General features: G+C 37.1%; 1 protein-coding gene across 2 annotated transcripts in view; it reads left to right on the top strand.

The window, feature by feature from the left end:
- The first annotated feature begins 6,212 nt into the window (after positions 1–6,212).
- cpxm2 (carboxypeptidase X, M14 family member 2) overlaps positions 6,213–19,105 on the top strand; it is a 60,017-nt gene continuing 47,124 nt past the window's right edge. For both annotated transcript variants that reach the window (XR_016091093.1, XM_088917160.1), the window contains exons 1-2: positions 6,213–6,717; positions 9,961–10,050. Coding sequence is in view for 1 of the 2 variants with exons in the window: in XM_088917160.1 (XP_088773286.1) it covers positions 6,402–6,717; positions 9,961–10,050 (406 nt within the window). In the remaining variant the exon portion in view is untranslated. The remainder of the gene's footprint in view (positions 6,718–9,960; positions 10,051–19,105) is intronic.

The following is a 19,105-nucleotide window of genomic DNA, read 5'->3' on the forward strand; positions in this document are numbered from 1 at the left end:
CAGTAAAGCAATGTCATGTTTTTCTGGCTTTTCTAAAATATTTTGTGTTTCTTATGTGTGCTTTCTTATGGTACTCAAGTTGTTTAAAGAAAAGTTGGGTATTTAAAATTCATCAGTAATATAAATTTACAGAATTTTGATACTTTCATTTTAAATTATTTGACTACAATATTCAATATTCCAGAATGTAAAGTACTCAGTATGTATGGTGATGTACAACTTTAAAAAATATATTTTTCTTTGTCACTGGTCTGTAATAAATGGATTTTTTTCTTCACCTGTTGGATAATCTGGTTTAGGATCCCAGTATGTTCCAAGCATCCTTAATAGCTTGGGATCCCCCCTTTCTTTATAGATGTGTCAACATATTTGTTCTCTGTAATGTATGTTATCAACCTTGTGGCCAACACAGAGAAGAAAATCTTCCCCTCCACAAATAGAAGTGAGATCACTCTGAACTGGCCAATAGCAGAAGAGTTCTCCTTGAGAGCAAAGTAGCTCTCCGCCCTCTTTTATCTTAATGGGATGGACCCCTTCTTCCATATTACCTGGAATAATTTCCACAACCATTCTAAGGCGCTTTGGGCAGCACCTTATAGGGGATGCAACGGGCCTGGAGCTGACCCTGATCTTGCCTTCTTAACCTTTGTCATCTCTTCGACTTCTTTCCAGGTTGGTTCAGTGATGTTAAGCTTCTTTGTTGGTGTTTTTACTGTGCTGCTTCGTGGGTTCTTGTCTAAAATGTCATGTCTTTGGATATCCCTGTATGTCTATAAAAAGGTTTTAGCAAACCTGAATGGATCCTTTATGAAATGCACTCTCTCCCTCTCCCATTTTTGCTATGCCTTTCTTGTATTCTCAGCCCGTCTCATTCTGGAGACCTGTTGTCTCAGGCTCGTGATCAATGGTCCTATTTCCTTCTGTTCCTCTGCCTTGATTTTGAGTGGCATATCTCTCTATCTCTTCTGTTCATTCACATTCCATCTCCAAAGTTACCATTTTTTACTTCTGTTCCAAAATGTTACTTTATCAAGTTATAGAGTATGTTAGTGTAGTAAGTGTATTAACCTTCCATTGTACTGTGAGAGAAGACATAGCAAGCTCACTGAGGATTTAAAAATAAAGTGGCATTCAGTGAGGGAGAGAAGCTGACAATGTCAACTAATACCAAATGATTCTTTCCTGCATACAACTCCACTTTGGGACAAGACGGTGGACCTTGGAGGAAAGCTGCAGTTTTCCAAAGTTGTTTAAACATCCTTAAGGCCAGATGCGGTGATGTGGTGCCCAGAAGTGAGAAAGACCATCCTCATTGAGCTGACAGAGCCGTGGAAGGAAGGATGTGACGAGGCCTTCGAGATGAAAAGTGCCAATATGAAGATACGGTGCAAGATTGGAAAGGAAAAGGGTGGGAATCTTAATTGTTCCCAGTGGTGGTTGGTTGCAGGGGTCTCTCCGTACAGCCAGTGTGGAAAATGCTAACATCTCTGGGGCCGACTGAGAGGGACGGAAAGACAGCAGAACAAAGGCTGGGAGAGACAGTGGAGAGATCCTTATGTTGGCTCTGGAACAGGAGAGAGGAGTTAAGCTGGAGGCCTGGAGGAGACGAGCTGTAACTGGCCATCACTGCTAACCTGACAGCTGGAGGGTGGATAAGGGTCAAAATACCTGATGAATCACATACATTTCTGGCCAACAGCAATAGTCAACGTACCTAAGGTGAGGATCAGCAGATGTACTGTATATAAAGAGGTTGAGAGGAAATCTTTTTCAAAAGTGATCAGTTACAGGTATAGTGTTCTGAATAAGGTGCAAAGTTAAAGGAATAAATTACTTCTTAAAAGTAATTAGTAACTTTCTAATTAAGTTTAAGAAGTAATTACAAAAGTAACTTGTAACTTCAAAGGATTACTTTTTAAAAACAACTCTCCCCATTTATCCATTTTCTTGGAAAAGCCATGTATACAATTCAGTTTTCTTTTCTTGGAAGGCTTGCAAACTTACATGGAAAAAAATGAACACATGAGCTCTGTAACATTTTAAATCACAGTACTAATGTAATGAATCCCTGGGCTTTCACGGCTCATGGCATTGCTCCAGTGAGCAGCAGCTGTCCTCCTACCTAGAACAGTCCTCCCACACTGGCCACCGAGTCCAATGCTGCTTACTGTACTTCCAATGCTACTATCTTCAGATGACACCTCAGAGAGTGTGGGTGTAAGACCAATTTATAACTGACATTTATATAAAGTGTATATCCATAAATCATATACAGTATACTGTATATATATGACTATATGTACAGTAAGACTCTACAAAGAGTGCACTAAAGCAATCATATAAATCATATTTCAAAAACTGGTCTGCAGTTTTTGAATCTGTGGGCAACCAGCATATAGCTGTTAGTAAGTTTTACCCATGAGTCTTCTTTTCTTATTATACTGTATGCTGGTTGAATGTCAGAAGCTCTTGCTATTCATGCATGGCTATGTAGTGGATTCTTTCCTCGCCCCTGATGAATCCTTGGCTGTCCCAGCCTTTACCTCAGAATAAGAGTTCCAGAACTCTTGGTGGGGAGGAAATTCTGGAATGTTCCTTTGAATTTGCCAAGGGATACAATAATCATTTACTATTTTAACGGCACACTAACATAATGTAGATGCTTGAGCTATAGGAAAATAGAAATGGGTAATTTTGTGTCTTTGAAATAACTTCAAGACTTGAATATTTTTATCTTAGATTATAAAGAAGAATTCAGAAGAGAATACTATATGATTTTTTTCAAACTAGTATTTGTAGGCATGCCTAAAATGTGTGTAATTCACACATAATGGCACATTCATTTAGTGAGAACCTACAGTAATATTAGTTTGCAGTTAACATGTAGTTCCGTTCCCTTAATTACAATGCACCTGCATACTGGAGTGCTTTTAGAAGTAAGGTTTAATACATGGTTTAAAATCACAAAAGGTAAAGATAGTAAAGGATGAAGTGAAGTGATGGCAATGGGGAAAGTTGAAAAGTTGAAAGTTAAAGAAGCACTTAGCATAAACAAGCATCTAGTGCCTAAAGGATTTCTACCTACTGTACTAAAGCAAAGGAGCAGTGGCCATTAATACAACTCTTTCAACAGTCGCTAAAGACAGGAATAAGACACATTCACGGGAAAATTACTGACATACATGTAATAAAAATGGGTGATACAATTTAACTGTGTAATTATAAACAAATGTCTTGTTTCTCTTACATATAAGGTTATGGAACTGGACTGTATTGAGAGGACTATACTATCTGGAAAGTAATTGAATTCTTAGGGATAGTCAACATGGATTGTTACATAAATTTCAATAGAAAAGAGAGGTCTTTTGCTTAAATAGCTTGTTTGAGTTCATTGAACGATGAACAGCAGTAATGAATATAAACATATGCATGTAAGCATAGGATATACTAAGATTTTTAAGAACTTAAAATATTTTTATAAAGTCTCTCTTAAAGATTGATTCTTAAATTGAATTGATGCTTCCAATGTAATGCATGTACTGTATTTAGATAGAGAACTGGCTAATGGATAGAAGACAGAGGGCAGATAAAGGGCAAATGTTCAAATTGTAGTGCTGCAGAAGGTACTCACATTGGCCACTGAATTCAGTGCTACATACTGTAGGGTCTCAATTAGGACCACTGCTCTCCCTAAATTATATAAATGATTTGATTGTGGCACAGTAAGTGTACTAGTCTATTTCAATACCAAAACGAAGTTTAGCAAACATTATCGAAGCAGCAAACAAAATCAAAACACAAAATTCAACATAGGTATGCAATAAAAAAAACATAATGTTAAGATATATAGTTAAATGAGCAGAATTTAAGTTAAAGGATTTTCAAATTGTACAGTGCACAAGTGAATTTTGTCATCATGATACAATTAAAGATACATCACTGTTGTTGGATCAGTTAAGAGAAGAGCTCATGAACCCAGAAACATCCAATGGGATCTGGTTTAAGACAAAATCCTCAAAAGCAGTAACAAAGTCAACCCAATTGTCACGGTCTCCCGTAATTCAACAACGGCCCCTTTAAGAAGGCGTTCTTCCCGGCTTATCACCTAACCACTCATCGTCCCTGTTGTCCACCACACCTCCAGTCTTGGAATACTTAAGTGCGCGGAGCACTTATATCACTGGGTAGTATTTGGGTTTTCCTCAGCGTTGAGCGCAACTTCTTGTTTGAGTTTGTATTGTAAGGCGCCCGAGCCCCCGTTGCGTTACAGTATTTTTCCTGATTCGTGTACTTGTTGGCTTTTCGTCTTCTGCACCTACTGTATACCCGGGAATATCTCCTTGGGCTTTGAATACGCTCTCTCTAAACTCTGTATAGGGATCTGTTTTCGTGATTCCACCGACTCGTAACGCCAATGGTGTTCTTCAGACTCACGAGTGAATCACAAACAAGAGGTCACATGTGCAAGCAGCAGGGAATTTAAAAACGAGTTACCTTAGTGGGTTGGACTACGTAGAGCACTGTGCCGTAAATACTGTGCTTTGTCATGAATCCACAAGACTGCAACATGGCTGCCATTGCTTTCAAGTTGGCTTTGGTTTGTCTAAGCAATGAGTGCTTAAAGTTGAGGGAGTTTATTCGTCAATAATTCCCTGCGTTGCTGTATCAGTGTATAAACTTTGTGTGTGATACCACTGTACATTGTTGGCAGAACTGAGTGTGTTCAGGGTGTTACACTTGGGAGATGGTGGATCTCACAGGCTCATAATCCAGACCTGGATTCCACCTCCCCTGCCTCTTATGTACTGTATTGTATCTGTCCGGACAATTTTCAGTTGATAGGTGACATGTAATTAGGCCTTGAATTGAGGAATGGATAGAACAAATTTCTATTATGCTATGATTCAATGCACATGGTGTTGTAGTGGGGTGTGTGCTGGAAGTTGTTTGGGAAATATAAAAAAAGCAGACTTTACAGAAAAGTAATGTACGTACCATGGCCTTTTTTATTGGTTATGACACCTGAAGCTTTGCCCAAAGACATAAATTACAGTGGATGTTCATCTAACCATATTTATTGAAAGACCCCCATAATAATTTAAAATTCAGAACAGAATAGATAAAATAAGAAAATAAAGAATCAAGGGTTAAGCAAAGATGCCAGTTTTCTCTTTGAAATCTCTGACGTCATCTCTGGTGAGATCATCAGTTGCCCATGCTGTGCGTTGTGCGGTGTTGGCAGAGGCTGCTTCATTGCTGGGAGCAGCAGTCCCATGTGATTGTGATGGGTCCTGACAGAGTGCAGCAAGGGCAGCCCTCATCCTCTCTGTTCAAACATGTCTGATTCCTCCAAGCTGCCTGGATGCCATAAAGGAAAGTTTCGCACAACTGCAGCAGCTTGCTAATGAAAAAACTTACCGTTGCTGCTCAAGACAGTGCTTTGGAATGTTCTAGCAAGCAAATGCCATGTCAGGAAGATTAAAACCGATTTTCTAAGTAGCTTTTACAAAGTATGTACTGTATGTAGTAGCAAACAATTTATCCTTGCTTTGTTGGTATTTATTTTGCTGGGTAGCAGTAGCTTTTCAAAATCATGGGCTTTATCGCCCATGTCAGTATGAAGTTAATAAAGCTTTTTGTATATTAATAATATTATTATGGTACTGTAGGTCAGCTTTATGACCAACTCTTCTATCACAAAACCAGTCTGTTAACTAAGTAAAAAAACTTCAACAAGATACTGGAATGAAGAACAGGTGAATCTAAACTCTAGAAGTTAAATTTAAAAAAACGGCAGTAAAACTTTGAATGGTTTATAAGTTTGAAATATTTCCCCTGCAATAAAATCAGACTTTTCCTCTGATTTCAACTGTTATGGACCTGAGGCTTAGAGCAGGGGGGTGTAGTTGAAAGCCTTTCTTGCCAAACTGTCCCTTCTTTTTCTTAAAACAAAGTAGCAGTGTATGTGCTGTGAGATGTGGTTTTGATTACCTTGTGTTTATAGCAATTGTGTCCAGCCTCTGGTTCTTGCCAAATAAAAAAAAATCCCTGTAAACCTCTTTGAGAGACCTTTAGTGCCTGAACCACCTGCCAACATCGAAATCAGAAAATCCCTCTCCCCCCTCCCCAGCCATGTCTGTCTCTCTCTCTTGTGCTCTGTTTTTTCTTTTTTTTTTTTACTCGGCAAGAATTCACATGGACCCCCTGGCTCTAGAGCATTCATCACTTGCTTGGAGCTTTCAGGAAAGTTTGTAAACTGCAGTCCTGGAGTACAACTGAAGCAGTACAGGAGCTGATGGGACAGACAGTGACCCAGGAGGGACGTATCAAGCCCAGCTGACTGTGCTGCTTGACTTTAGCCAGCCTGTAACAGCCTCTGGAGTAACAGGATCCTAGTGATTATGTTCCCCTTGCTGAAAAGAGGATATTGTTCTGCATTCCTCACTCTCTCCCTGTTTGGGCTGCTGGGGCTGCTCCTGGATGTTACCCATGGGATACCGGCGGAAGACGAGGATTACTACCTGCAGGAAATTCTCAACAGGGAGCACTTTTACTCTGACCCGGGACCCGAAGATTCTGTGCCCTACACTGAAACGCCCGTGGAGGCTGAGCCAGGAGGGGAGAGCCGCCGCACCTCCAAAATCAGCCAGAAGGAACAGAAGGGGAAAAAAGAGAAAGAGAAGCAAACAGATAAAGCCGCTGCTGAGACCAGATCAGGTACCTTTCCTTTATGTTAATGTTTAATTTTGACTTTCATTTTGGATTGATTTTATGTCTATATGTATTGAAATGTTTCAATATATGAATACAGTATATACAATAATTCATATGGATTTTTATCTACTGTATTATTATAATAGGTTTGATTGTCTATTCCGAATCCACCAAGTATAAAATCTATTTTAAAAAGTAAAGATCCATTTGATTAATAGCAATGCATGCTTTATGCATGTATGTGTAGCTATGAAATTTATTATCCTAACTTTATACGGTTTGCATTTGTGAAGCTTAAAATTTGGATTTATATCTGGCCAAGACTATTTTAAAGATAGTCTTTTCTTCTTGTTATGTTTTCAGTTCATTAATTAGCTACAGAAATATAGCTTTGAGCACTGAGTGGAAATCAAGCACTAGGGGGCAGCACCAGAGGCTTTTCTTTTCAGTAGGGGACCAGTGCCTTTATATCCAGGTCATAATTATTTGCAATATTCCGGTAGCTGAATGAAATTATATTTACTATACCTGCTGTAAAAATGCCATATATAGGTTTTTAAATGTTAAATACAATAGTTTAATCATCCAAAATAGGATGGTTTTATAAACATATTCAACAATGTATAGATCACTGTGCAGCTACTACAAGAAAGATTAATTTAACTTAACTACTGTACCTGTGTTATGATATGGATATTGCTGTTAAGAATTGAAGGATGATTAAAAAACTCTTTCAAATAACCCAGCAATTAGACATGCTTCTTATTTGAATGTACAGTATAGTGCATTTTCTTACATTTTGAAATGGAATTTGTGTTTTAAATGTTTTTTACATTGTTCAATAAAGCAAACAGCCAAACATAAAAATTAAATAAAGCAATAATCTTGTCAACATTATCTCTTCACACTTATTTACTATGTCAGGAATAAAATTTTGATCTGCATAAAGATTATGTAATCAGAAGAGTAATCTGAAACACATGCTTAAAAAGAGAGACGTCTGCAGTTGATCACATTTGGCTGCAGTTCTGGAAACTAGACCTTCTAGGAGGGACAGGGGTCAGTTCATAGGACAGCTTCCTGTGTTGGTGGTATTTTTACAAGGGCATGCTCCCATTATAGATTACAAACTGGAGAATGATGTTTAAGTGCTGTCAGAAACCAGGTGGTCTTTATAAGAGGAGCAGCATTTACAACCTACATTGCATGGGTCAGGAACAAACTGAAATGTTTACAAAACATACTGTATATGAGGTATAATACTTTTCAAAAAGGAAACATGAACCTTGAAGTCTAAAGGATGCTAGTGCTCATACTCATACTCATACCTGATATTCATGTTTTGAAGGAACATGTCTGAGACTCAGAAAGTATGACTGGAGCACAATAACGTCAAACGTGTTAGAGGGGAAAGATCCCTGGAGTGCAAATTGTAACAGTGAGATTATTTATGCATCTGCAATTATGTGCCACACTAAGAAGTACCTATAGGAGACAGGTGGAACATTTTGAAGTGCTAAATGTCCAGTACCCTGTACTAAATTCTTAATATTGCTTTGCCTTGACATTTCCTTTGAATCACTTTGGTGATTGACCCCCATAATGATCTACAAAGGCAAGACACTCACTTTACCGGCACAAAACACATCTATGATCTCAACTGTACTCAAGAAAATGAAAACAGGACAAAAAGTAAGCTCCAGATGTACAGTATTGTAGGCAGTAGGCAGTAGGCAGTAGGCATTTGCGGTAATTAATCTATTTGAATTAAGGACTGATAAAAGAGTAGGAAACATATAGTACATTCGTGAGTATCACAATGATCTGTATTAGGGGTGCTGCTGTTCCTTAATATTTGTGATCTTGAGTCTGGTATAGTTAACAAACTACTCAGGTTTACAGATAAAACTCCTGGTAGAGATGCAGAGAAAGATGGAAAAACATAAAAAGATATACACTGATCTCGAAGAAGCTATCAATGAAAAAGATTTGGATGTTTAAGTTGACACATCATAATAGTCTTCTACATATTGTGGATAGGGAATAAAAAGGCAAACAAACATGTTGTTGAAGCTGACATTCCTTCCTTCAATAAATGGCTGTATGGAACTATCAGATCAACTAACTTCAAGCAACCAGTTAAGCTAGTTGGGTTTAACCTTATCTGTTATGGGAAATACACAAATTAAATTACAATAACCAATACGGAACTTTAGAAAAAGAATAATACCAAGAGCAAGATAATAAATCAATGTGAAATATGCAAACTGAATTGCTAATACTGCTTCACATTAAAATCAGAATTCAGAATCTACTCACCGCAAATCACGGGGAAAATGTTTACATTTGTACAAATAGGAAGTCCCATCTTTGGCCAAGGATATTTCTAGTGTTGTGAAAGCTATTGTACAGCACTTATGCTGTACTTCTCTTTAAGATACATCTGGGGTTTAACAAAAAAGAAGAACTGTAATGCTGATGCCTGGTAAAAGTTAAAAAAGCCTTATTTCTGGACACATAGATTTTCTCTAAAGTGGGCAAGAGGAATGAATTCCCATTCTTCTGACCTTTCTTTAGTTCACTATGGATGTTTTTCTCATGATGATGGAGAGTAGACACTCTTCCTTTACATGAATCCACCAGTAAAATCAGAAGAAAAAGAGTTCATAGGGTGCTCTATTTTTAGTTCACCGTACACAGTCCCCCAAATTCATAGTTTTCCTGAGGATGGGTTTGGCACAAAGAGCTTAAGCAAGTGATTTTCCTCACACTGTAATTGCCTAGCTCTATCTTGAAAAGAGAAGGCATGATGAAGTGCACTAAAATGTAAAAAGGAGTTTAAAGTGGCTCCTAATATCGCAGAACACTTTTGAGCAGCAGGACAAATTGTAAACCATTACAAAATAATGATAGGTACTGTCAAGAATGTACTTTTCTTTTCCAGTGTAATAATCTCCACTAAAAGTTTTAGAACAGCCTTTATTGATGTTGTTAAGCTTAGACAACAGTGCAGTCAGGGGCTGATTTCTTGCTACTTTGTCAAAGCCTGGATAACACACTACCTGAAAGACTCCACTTCACTGGACAGCGAATCAAGAAGCTCTCTGCAGAATACATCATCTTCTTGCAAAAGCTATCCAAGTAGTAAAGGATAGCTTTTCACATACTTATCATTATAAAATAATATCAATATACAGTATGTGAAATGCCCTTTTGACATTATTATTGTTTTCAATATTTTTCCAGCAAAAAAGGTTGAGAAGAACAAAAAAGGAAGCTGGAAAACTCCAAATGGCAGCAATGAAGGAGAAGGGAACTATGAGTCTGTCAGAGAGCGTAAGTAAAGGGCAGACTTCTGTAACTCTGTGGAGGAACATGGGATGTGTCATATATACTGTAACATGGGTCTCCCAAGTACTTTTTCTCATATTTCATTTAAGCATGCTTCTGTTTCCTTGACTTAAAATTGAAAATGCTGGTAAACAAAAAGAAATACGTTTGACCGTGTTTTCAAAATGTAAGCAATTTTTAACTTAACTGTTAAAGAGATCCAGTCTGATGAAATGTGCAACTGTGTGTTTAGTTCCAGCTCTCCTCCAAATGTGGAATGTCTGTCCAAATGTGCTAGCGCCTCTGCATGTACTGTACTGTATGGGCTGAGGGAACCAAGAAAACGTTTAAAGTTACATAAAGACAAATGTCTAACTTTCTGTAAAAAGCAGAAGCAGCCCTTAAAATGGAAAAACAATCATTGCATAAGCATTGAAGTCTGTTCCAGGAACTAAGAAATGTCCAAATAGACACATTGCTTTCCTTTTGAAAGTGCAGTTATAAGCTTTTTTCCTTATGGTCTACTGTTATCATTATTATTTTTAAAAATGATCTTCTATAGGTTAGCTTTTGAAAAGTACCTGGTAGACTGGTATTCTATCCTGAAAAGCAAGAGTATATCCCGACAAGCTGGACAACTGGACAATAGCATTGCAACAGCTGAAAAGAATAATAGGCAGTAATGTGATGCCCTTTACTTAGGGATAAAGCAGGGTCTGCTAGCTGCTGCTGTTACCATGGGGATGGTGATAAAGTTGAAATGCCAGCCTTAGGCCTACAGAATTTGTGATGCCCCCACACTGATGGGCACATTGGAAAATCCTTTTATATCTAAAGATGCATTGAAGCTGTTTGAAATACAAGCAGTTTTGCGGGTGGCAGATGATATATTGCCAGAGCAGGTTTCCATATTAATCCCACAATGAAAATCTTTAAGTAGGATGAAAGGACAAAACAGCATGTTGATTCTGCGGAATATCAGCTACCCAGCTACATTTATGGTTTATGATTTCCAGACTGGTTTCAGTGCCAGCCAATAACAGATATAAATAAATTAGACACTCACGAGTTGAGCAAAGTTCAATTGCTGGGGCAAAAGGACTTTTTGAGAGACACATCCTTATTCAAATGGAACACTGAATGAATAAGAATTCCTGATAGTCGTTAATTTGCAAAGTATTAATTTTCAAGACCAAAAGCATGTCAGGCCCTTTCCTTCTTTTCACTGATGTTTAAACTATCTGCTCATATGTTTAGAGGTCTTGCAAGATGGAGCTGATCCCTCAAGCTTGTGAGGCTTTATACAAGATCTATTATTTTTCTGTTTTGGAATATCACCATTTTGACATAAGTCAATGCTTAATATTATTTTCATCCACAGGCACAATATACCTTTATCTTCCCAGAAAACCACAGTATCATTAGTCTTCAGAGTGCCCTTAGGTAAAAAAAAACAATTTCAAGTAAATTCGTGATGCATGCCTGGGTAAAATAGAGTAATTAATTTCACTAGGTGAAGCATCTTTTGACCTTAACAGACTCAATGTCAGTGACTTCATTTAACAATCCCAGTCGTCTCATATGTAGTCTTTCCTATGTTCCTGATATATGAAAAAAACGGAGAACAACTCTATAACTACAGAGGTACATGACATTCCACTGGTGAATGCAATCCCCATCAACCCTACTAATGATCCCAATCTGACAGAAATTCCTCTCTCTGTCTCCATGTCTCTGCCTTCTCCCTTGATTTGTATTCATTGCATTGATGGGAAGCTTCTCTTCTGTTAACAATGGGGCACAATCAAAAAACAAAACAAAAAACATCATTGTAAAGGCAAATGTACAAACCAGAAATGAAAAACATCAACAGTAAATGCATAGGGGTGGGGTATCCTTTTTTTTGATTAATGCCTTGTCTTGAAATGATATTCTTTGGGCATTTTCAGGTTACGTTTTTCCACTTTGATTGGGTTTCAAATCAGCATGAAGAAAATAACGCTTTTTCTGAAGAACTTCCCTATTGTCTCATTGTTCTACTTGTACTGTACGATGCCTGAGGCCAGTTTTAATTTACTGCCTATCTACAATGTACCTGTACATGAAGGCTACTGAATGATGAGTGAAATAATTGTGCTGCGTTGTCTAGATAGAAATATCCACTGCTATTATTTTTTGGTTGTTGTTGCTGGTGATGTCATGCACACAAATCAAAAATTACTTCCCCCAAATGATTGGTTATATTTTTACAAGAACTGGAAGCTCTTCAAAAGCATGTTTTAATAGCCAGGAACAACCGGCACACTATGCTGTTCAGCCCTGCCAGTTCCAAAGCACAGAACTGGGCAAGTGTGCATGCAGCATTCTGTTCCAATTCCCATGCAACCTGGAGTTGCATTCTTTGCCATCTCGCCTTCTGTAATTTTCTAAATTCTCACTGCTTTAGCCTTACTACTGTGCTTGAAAATAAAATAGGGAAGAATGTACTGTGTGGCACAGATGATCTTGATTCAGGAAACAACTATAACTCACAGGCTAATTCTACATGAACATCAAGCTCTCTTCTCAATGGTAAGTCAAGAATTACAGTTATTGCAAATTGCCTTTTGATCTTTACTGCTGAGTACAGTATATAAACCCTAATGTTTAAAACACTACTATACATGCCAGGTATGGAATTACTGTCTATGGTAATGTCTCAAAATTAAAAGGTATATTAGCAAACGGTATTTGTTAATAACACCCCTCCTGTCCCAATAGGTGATTATATACATTTAAATTAATGCAATCAGTGTTCTGTACATATCCTTAACTCTTCCGGGCTCATCAAGGCTGTTTGGTTTTCATTGCTTCCTGTGAAGTTTTGAGGGTGACGTCTGACTATAAGGTCTGTTTTTATGAAAAAAGGTGTCTTGGAATAATTTTCTTTTTTCTAAACTCCATGGCTCCTCTGTGCATGGGAGGGTAGCCTTGGCCATGTGACAGTGTTGTAATGGGAACCATGTGCAGCCCATTCTATATGTACAGAGACTGATGCCTGTACGGAAATACCTGCTTTGAAATCTCAAACTGAAATGTGAGCTCCAATAGCTGTGGTTTGAAACAAAAAACCTTTTGCAGATCCAATTGAAAAGCTGTTAGCCATCATCATTTTGAAAAGATTACATTGTTAAATCTTTGGTTTGGTAATTTAACCACGAAAATGGTTGTTTCACAAGAAGGACAAAAAAATGCACAAAATGGTGCATTTCACAAGAAGGAGTAAACAAATATTTATGCTGTACATTCATACCTTTTAGTTTTAGATTGATTCTTTAGTAGTAGATGTACAGTACGTTACATCTACAGGTACAGTATATGTTCTGAGTTACAAGTGGTAAAGAACAATTACTTTATGTACCTAAAGTTCCACTTTCCAACTAGTGAAGCCTTGGGTCACTGCCACATTCAAAACTGCAAGTCATGGTATTTTGAAGCAGCAATCAACACTGATCCCAGTGCTGGTTGCCAGCTGTGACCAAGTATCAGCCAAATTGCCTGGAAGCACACACTGGCCCAGCCCCTGCTGTTTGCCTGAGAGAGGAAGTGAATGCAGCCTAGGAAAGAGAAGCACAGATTTGCCTGCTGGGAGTCGGATTAAACCAAGCAATAGAAACGAAGTTTGTTTGGTCTGGCAGTGTGAGTCAACAGGAGCTAGAGAGTCTTGAAGTCCCCTTCAGGCAGTGACTTGGACTTCAAAAAGGCCTTAACCAAACCACTTGACCCATTCAAGTCTGTAAGTCTATATTGCAGTGGTGTACTGCAGGGAACAAATGATTGTGAAAATATAGCAATGCCAAGGAGCCAAACTCTTCCTCACATTGAGGTCAGACAATATTTACTCTGTACTTAGCACGTCTCAGATAACATGGGCACCGGGCCTCGTCTTAGCACACTACAGAGCTAAGCTGAGTGTATGATAATATTTGGAATTAACAATTTGTGCTGTCCTCTTCAAATTGCCCTCATAGAAATATTTACTATACCTGATTTTTTCTACAACTCCCAAACTGATTTTCAAGACCATTGTTGCATCTAGAAAAATAAAGAGTTCATTATTTTTAGCACTTATCATAGATGTGCCATTAAACAAAAATCTTGGGCTACATAAAGATAATGAATAGTTTATTAGCTGATATTTGACTACTTTGACAACAAAGACACTTTGTTTTTTATTACTTTGATTAGTAAAGTCAGTTTGATTATTTTTTTTAGATGAGTAAATACTTAAATCGTGTTCCAATCCAAAGAGACAGTATTTCCCAGTTAAACTAAATGTTATCTTAATGCAGCACTGAATTTTCTTGACATACTGTACTCTAATTGCACATACGTTGAAAATAGCAGACCATAAGTAATTACCATAGTAATAGCCTGTCATTTTCCGACTTTGTGACACTGATTAAAGAGTGTGGAGGAGTAAAAGAGAAGGGAGAACAGCATTTCTTGATCATGTTTTCTAATATTCCCCAGCCAATTTGAAACATCACACTTAAATAAGGACCATGAAATGAAATAACGCAGTTTTAGAATGGGCAATCGAAACCATTAAACCTATCTAAGATTGTCATTTATTTATTTACAGCACTACTTGTACTATGTACTACTTGAAATATCAGTAGGATATGTGTAAGATACAAAGTATCTCAGATCGGTGTTTTTACAGGAAATATCAGGCTTTGAGAAAAGTAAATTATGTTTCTTTTTGTATTACAGTCATTGAATTAATTGATAAATTAGTATTAAATAGCATAAATGAATAATCTAAATTGACCCATGCTAATGACAAGAAAGGATAATTTCCTTTCTATGCTTTGTTAAAAATGTTTTGTTAGATTAATATGAGATCTTTATTTACATATATCAGATCAAACTGAAATGCTTCTTTTTCCTGAATAGAGAGAATAACATTTCCCACCTAAAAATGAAAACATCTACTCTTAACTGCTTATGCAAACTTTAAATAAACAATGTGCTGTTGTGTATATTAGAGCATAAAATGGCAATGATCTTTAGTCCAGTTTCAGCATTTTTACAGTTGAGAAATAATGGCTCATTTCAACTAATGATGGTATTTTAAAGTACTGTATTAAAATTAGTCATTTGCCAAGCAGAGTTGCTCACTGCTGCAAAAGGTCAATGAAATATTCAGTGAAATTTGTTTAATTACTGTATATTTTAGGGAAAATTTACTTGACCTTCTACATTCTATTGCCAAACCTTCAGTTAAAGAAAAAGAAAAGTGAACATTTTCTTGGATACTAAAAATTATGTGGAGCCAAGTCCTCTTTAAAGATAAATAAAGTTCTGTGTAGACCACTCTGATGGACTTCAGTGAGTGTAGAGCAGATATACAGAACTTTATGTTAATTGTTTTGTGCAATAGACCAAACAATGGCGAGGTCTGTATGTGCCAGTTTTCTAGCAGGACAACACTCTTGCTGTTGAATTCACGTCTATTTGTGAAATGAGAATGTGACAGTTGTGTTTCAGATGCTGTACTCAAGCCATTGAACATTTGTAGGATGATCTAGGGCAACGTGTAATCTAGGGCTCAGAGACATGCTCATCCAGACTCTACAACTCAAAAAGAGCAAAAATCCACAAAACAACATCAGCAACCTGGTACAGAGCATGGATCACAGATGTACAGTAAAGCTTCTCTTGCTTCTAACACTAGCCACACATACTGTACAGTATTAGCTTGTGCCTTTTACAGCAGACCCCCGTTGATCGGCTTTTTTGCCGACAATTTTTGACAAATTTTAAAATCTTGTTTTGCAATCTTGTTACAAATGTCAGGAAAAACCAAAGAGAAAAAACTAACGTCTTTGGAGTCTGTTGCAAACTCCATATTGGGTTTGATACTGTAGGTTTTCCAATCTGCCAGACAGGCCAGCTTTGTGGGGTGGCCAGGGTGTTGTTGAATTGTCCACGTTTTCTTCTCTCTCAATCATTGAACTCCGCGGTTGCAGCTGCAGCTGCAGCAATTTCAACATCACTGTTGCTTTTACAGTTGTATCCATAACCAGTTTCCTCCTTGGCCAGTAGCTCGATTCAGAGTGACAGCCTGATGTACTGCAGGTGATGTCTGTGTGCTTTACACTTCTTAATGATTAATGTCACTGTGCTTAAACAGATACTATGTCTTCAAAATATTTTTTTCAAAAACTGATCTGTGCCTTTCTGCAGCATTGTCATTGACTTGTTTATTCTTTATGGTTGCATCTTTGCTTGAAATTATCTACAGTACATGACTAAGGAATCTTGCAGAGATACTGTAGATGTACTTACAGTATTCTATCACATTCTCCAACATTGTTGCACACAGACAGTGGCAACTCATTGCTTATTGCTAATTGCACAGCTCATTAAGGTCTTTTTGTGCACCAAATTAATCCAGATTTTAGTCCAGATTTCAATCCATAAGTGTTAAATAGTACATATGTAATCATGACTTTTCTATATTTCCTTCATATCGATTATCGATTTACAGTAGTTCTTTCTTTTTTTATGTTGAATGTATGAAGTAAGATGTGTAGAATATGTGTAAAATATTGACTGCTACTTCAAAGTATTAATGGTTGCAAACATTAAAGCAATAAAATGTAAAAAATGTTCAAGGACATGAATACTTTTGCAAGGCACAGTATGTATTCTGAATTTTAACTTTTCAAATATACTAAAAAACTCCTATAGAAAATGTCTCACAAAAAGCAGTCTGCTCTTGCCTTTTTAAATACAACTGAAAAAAAGACATATAGTATCAAAAACTGAAAATTAAATCAGGCATCTGCATGAATGTGATATGTAAGAAAAAGACGTTTTATAGAAATGCATTCAGAAAGGTGCAGATTCAAGATTGTGACTCACTTGGGTTGATGAAACTTGAAGGTACTTTTTTTCTGTAAAGAATTTATATATGGAAAAACTGGAATTATTTATCTGCACCATCAAACCCATCATAGATAAGGTAATATCTTTCAACAATATTTGTTGCCAGTTTGATTGATTGTTGTTCTTGGCTCAATAAATGTCTTGAATAGAAATGGGCTGAAAGTTTTTTTTTTCTATAAGCACAATGATCACCTTTTTGTGAAAAACCACAAACAAAACTGGTTCTTTTCTTCCTAGCACTTGTTTAAGAATAGTAGACATAAAACCAAGAATCTGTTATTGTTTTCTGTATCCTGTACAATTTCAGCTGTTTGCTTCACAGCTATTTATACAATCATACTAATTGAAAGCAACAGTGCTCCTTTTACAGGGTTGATGGGTCCTGAGAGAACTGTCAAAGAGTACGTCTTTGGAATGATATTGAATGATTCTGCAGTCTTTTGTTGTTTTGTTTTAAAATATGAAAGCCTGGAGATACCAATAATTTACTTTGTTTGGATTTTTTGTCCTTAGCTGAACAGTCGATTTCATTGTTCCGGTAAAAGAAAGTTCTCCACATGAGGATTCTATTCTATTGTATTCATTTATGGTTTCTTTTTTTGGCTCTTGCAGATCTGTAAAGGTTTGTGATATTTTTTATTTAAAAAAATATGCCAAATTAAAATAAAAGGTTTAGCGGTATAGGCAGAAACATCTGCCTATCAGATTTTTTAAATCTACCTTCAAAACATACACATTGGAAACTTTTAGAGTGGAGTATAGTTTATTGCCATATGTACACGTACTGTACATTGGAATTCTTAATCACGCTGACCTCTCTTGACATACACGGTACAACAGACATCACTACACAATGTAAACAACAGGAACAATTAATATATGGTGGAAAAATAAATATGTAGTAGTGAGACAGAGAAAAAGGAAAAAAACATTCATTTTATGAATGTGCTTTAATTTTATTTGAACAAAATAAACAGTGAATCAAAGTGTGAAGTTAAAATAAAGGAAAATATATTCTTATAAGACATCAACAAACATTCTGAACAAAGATTTAGCCACCTAAGAAAAGAAAAAGACCATAGACTGTGAATTATTCAGAATAACAGCTACAGTAGGCATTTATTGAAAGAAGCCAGTTTTCCCTTGAACAATATGGGTGACTAGCATTATTCTGTAAATCTGTAGGATTTTCCTTTAAGCCTAGGAATGTGTCAGATCTTCCTAGGTTCTGATCTTTTCTGGTTCCAGATTATCTACCGTATACTGTATATATTTCTATGACCAAAACTGAACACAATATTCTAAAGGTATCACTAAGGAATTGTACAATTTTAACATACTGTAATATCCAGTGATTAACAACATTTCTGCACATTTTCATAAAGATGAAAATATTATATTAACATAAATACCTATAATAATACTTGCTTACACTTGTAATGTGCTTTACAGTGCTGGAGTGTCCTTTCTGGACACTCCACCTGGATGATGCAATGGCAGCCATAGTGCACCAGAATGCTCACCACACACCACAGCTATTAGTGGGAGGAGAACAGACTAATGAAGCCAATTCATAGATGGAGATTATTAGGAGGCCATGATTGGTAAGGGCCAATGGGACACCAGGGTTACACCCCTACTCTTTTCAAGAAACACCCTGGGATTTTTAATGACCACAGAGAGGTTTTATGTCTCATCTGAAGAATGGCACCTTTTTACAGTATAGTGCCCCTGCCACTGCAGGGTGAGCACCCCCTGCTGGCCCCACTAACACTTCTTCCAGCAGCAACCTTAGTTCTTCCCAGGAGGTCTCCCATCCAGGTACTGACCAGGCTCACACCCACTTAGCTTCAGTGGGTTGCCAGTTGCAGGGTGATATTGCTGCTGGCTTACCTACAGTACAGTATGTGTAGGCTTTTTTCTTAAGTTGCTTCTTCAAGCTTGGTGTTTCTAATCTTTCCGTACAATACTCTGCACTTGTCTAGGAGTTACAGATCCCTGTTCTCCTCTCCTAAGTACATCACATCCGAGTACAGTATATGTCCTTAATCTGTACTCTCTGCTTTCTAACTTTTAACCAGTTCTCAATTCAAATCCTTGCATTACCTTGAGTGATTGTTGTGTG

The sequence above is a fragment of the Atractosteus spatula genome, chromosome 5, assembly GCF_055471065.1.
Source record: "Atractosteus spatula isolate fAtrSpa1 chromosome 5, fAtrSpa1.hap1, whole genome shotgun sequence".
Classification (NCBI taxonomy): domain Eukaryota; kingdom Metazoa; phylum Chordata; class Actinopteri; order Semionotiformes; family Lepisosteidae; genus Atractosteus; species Atractosteus spatula.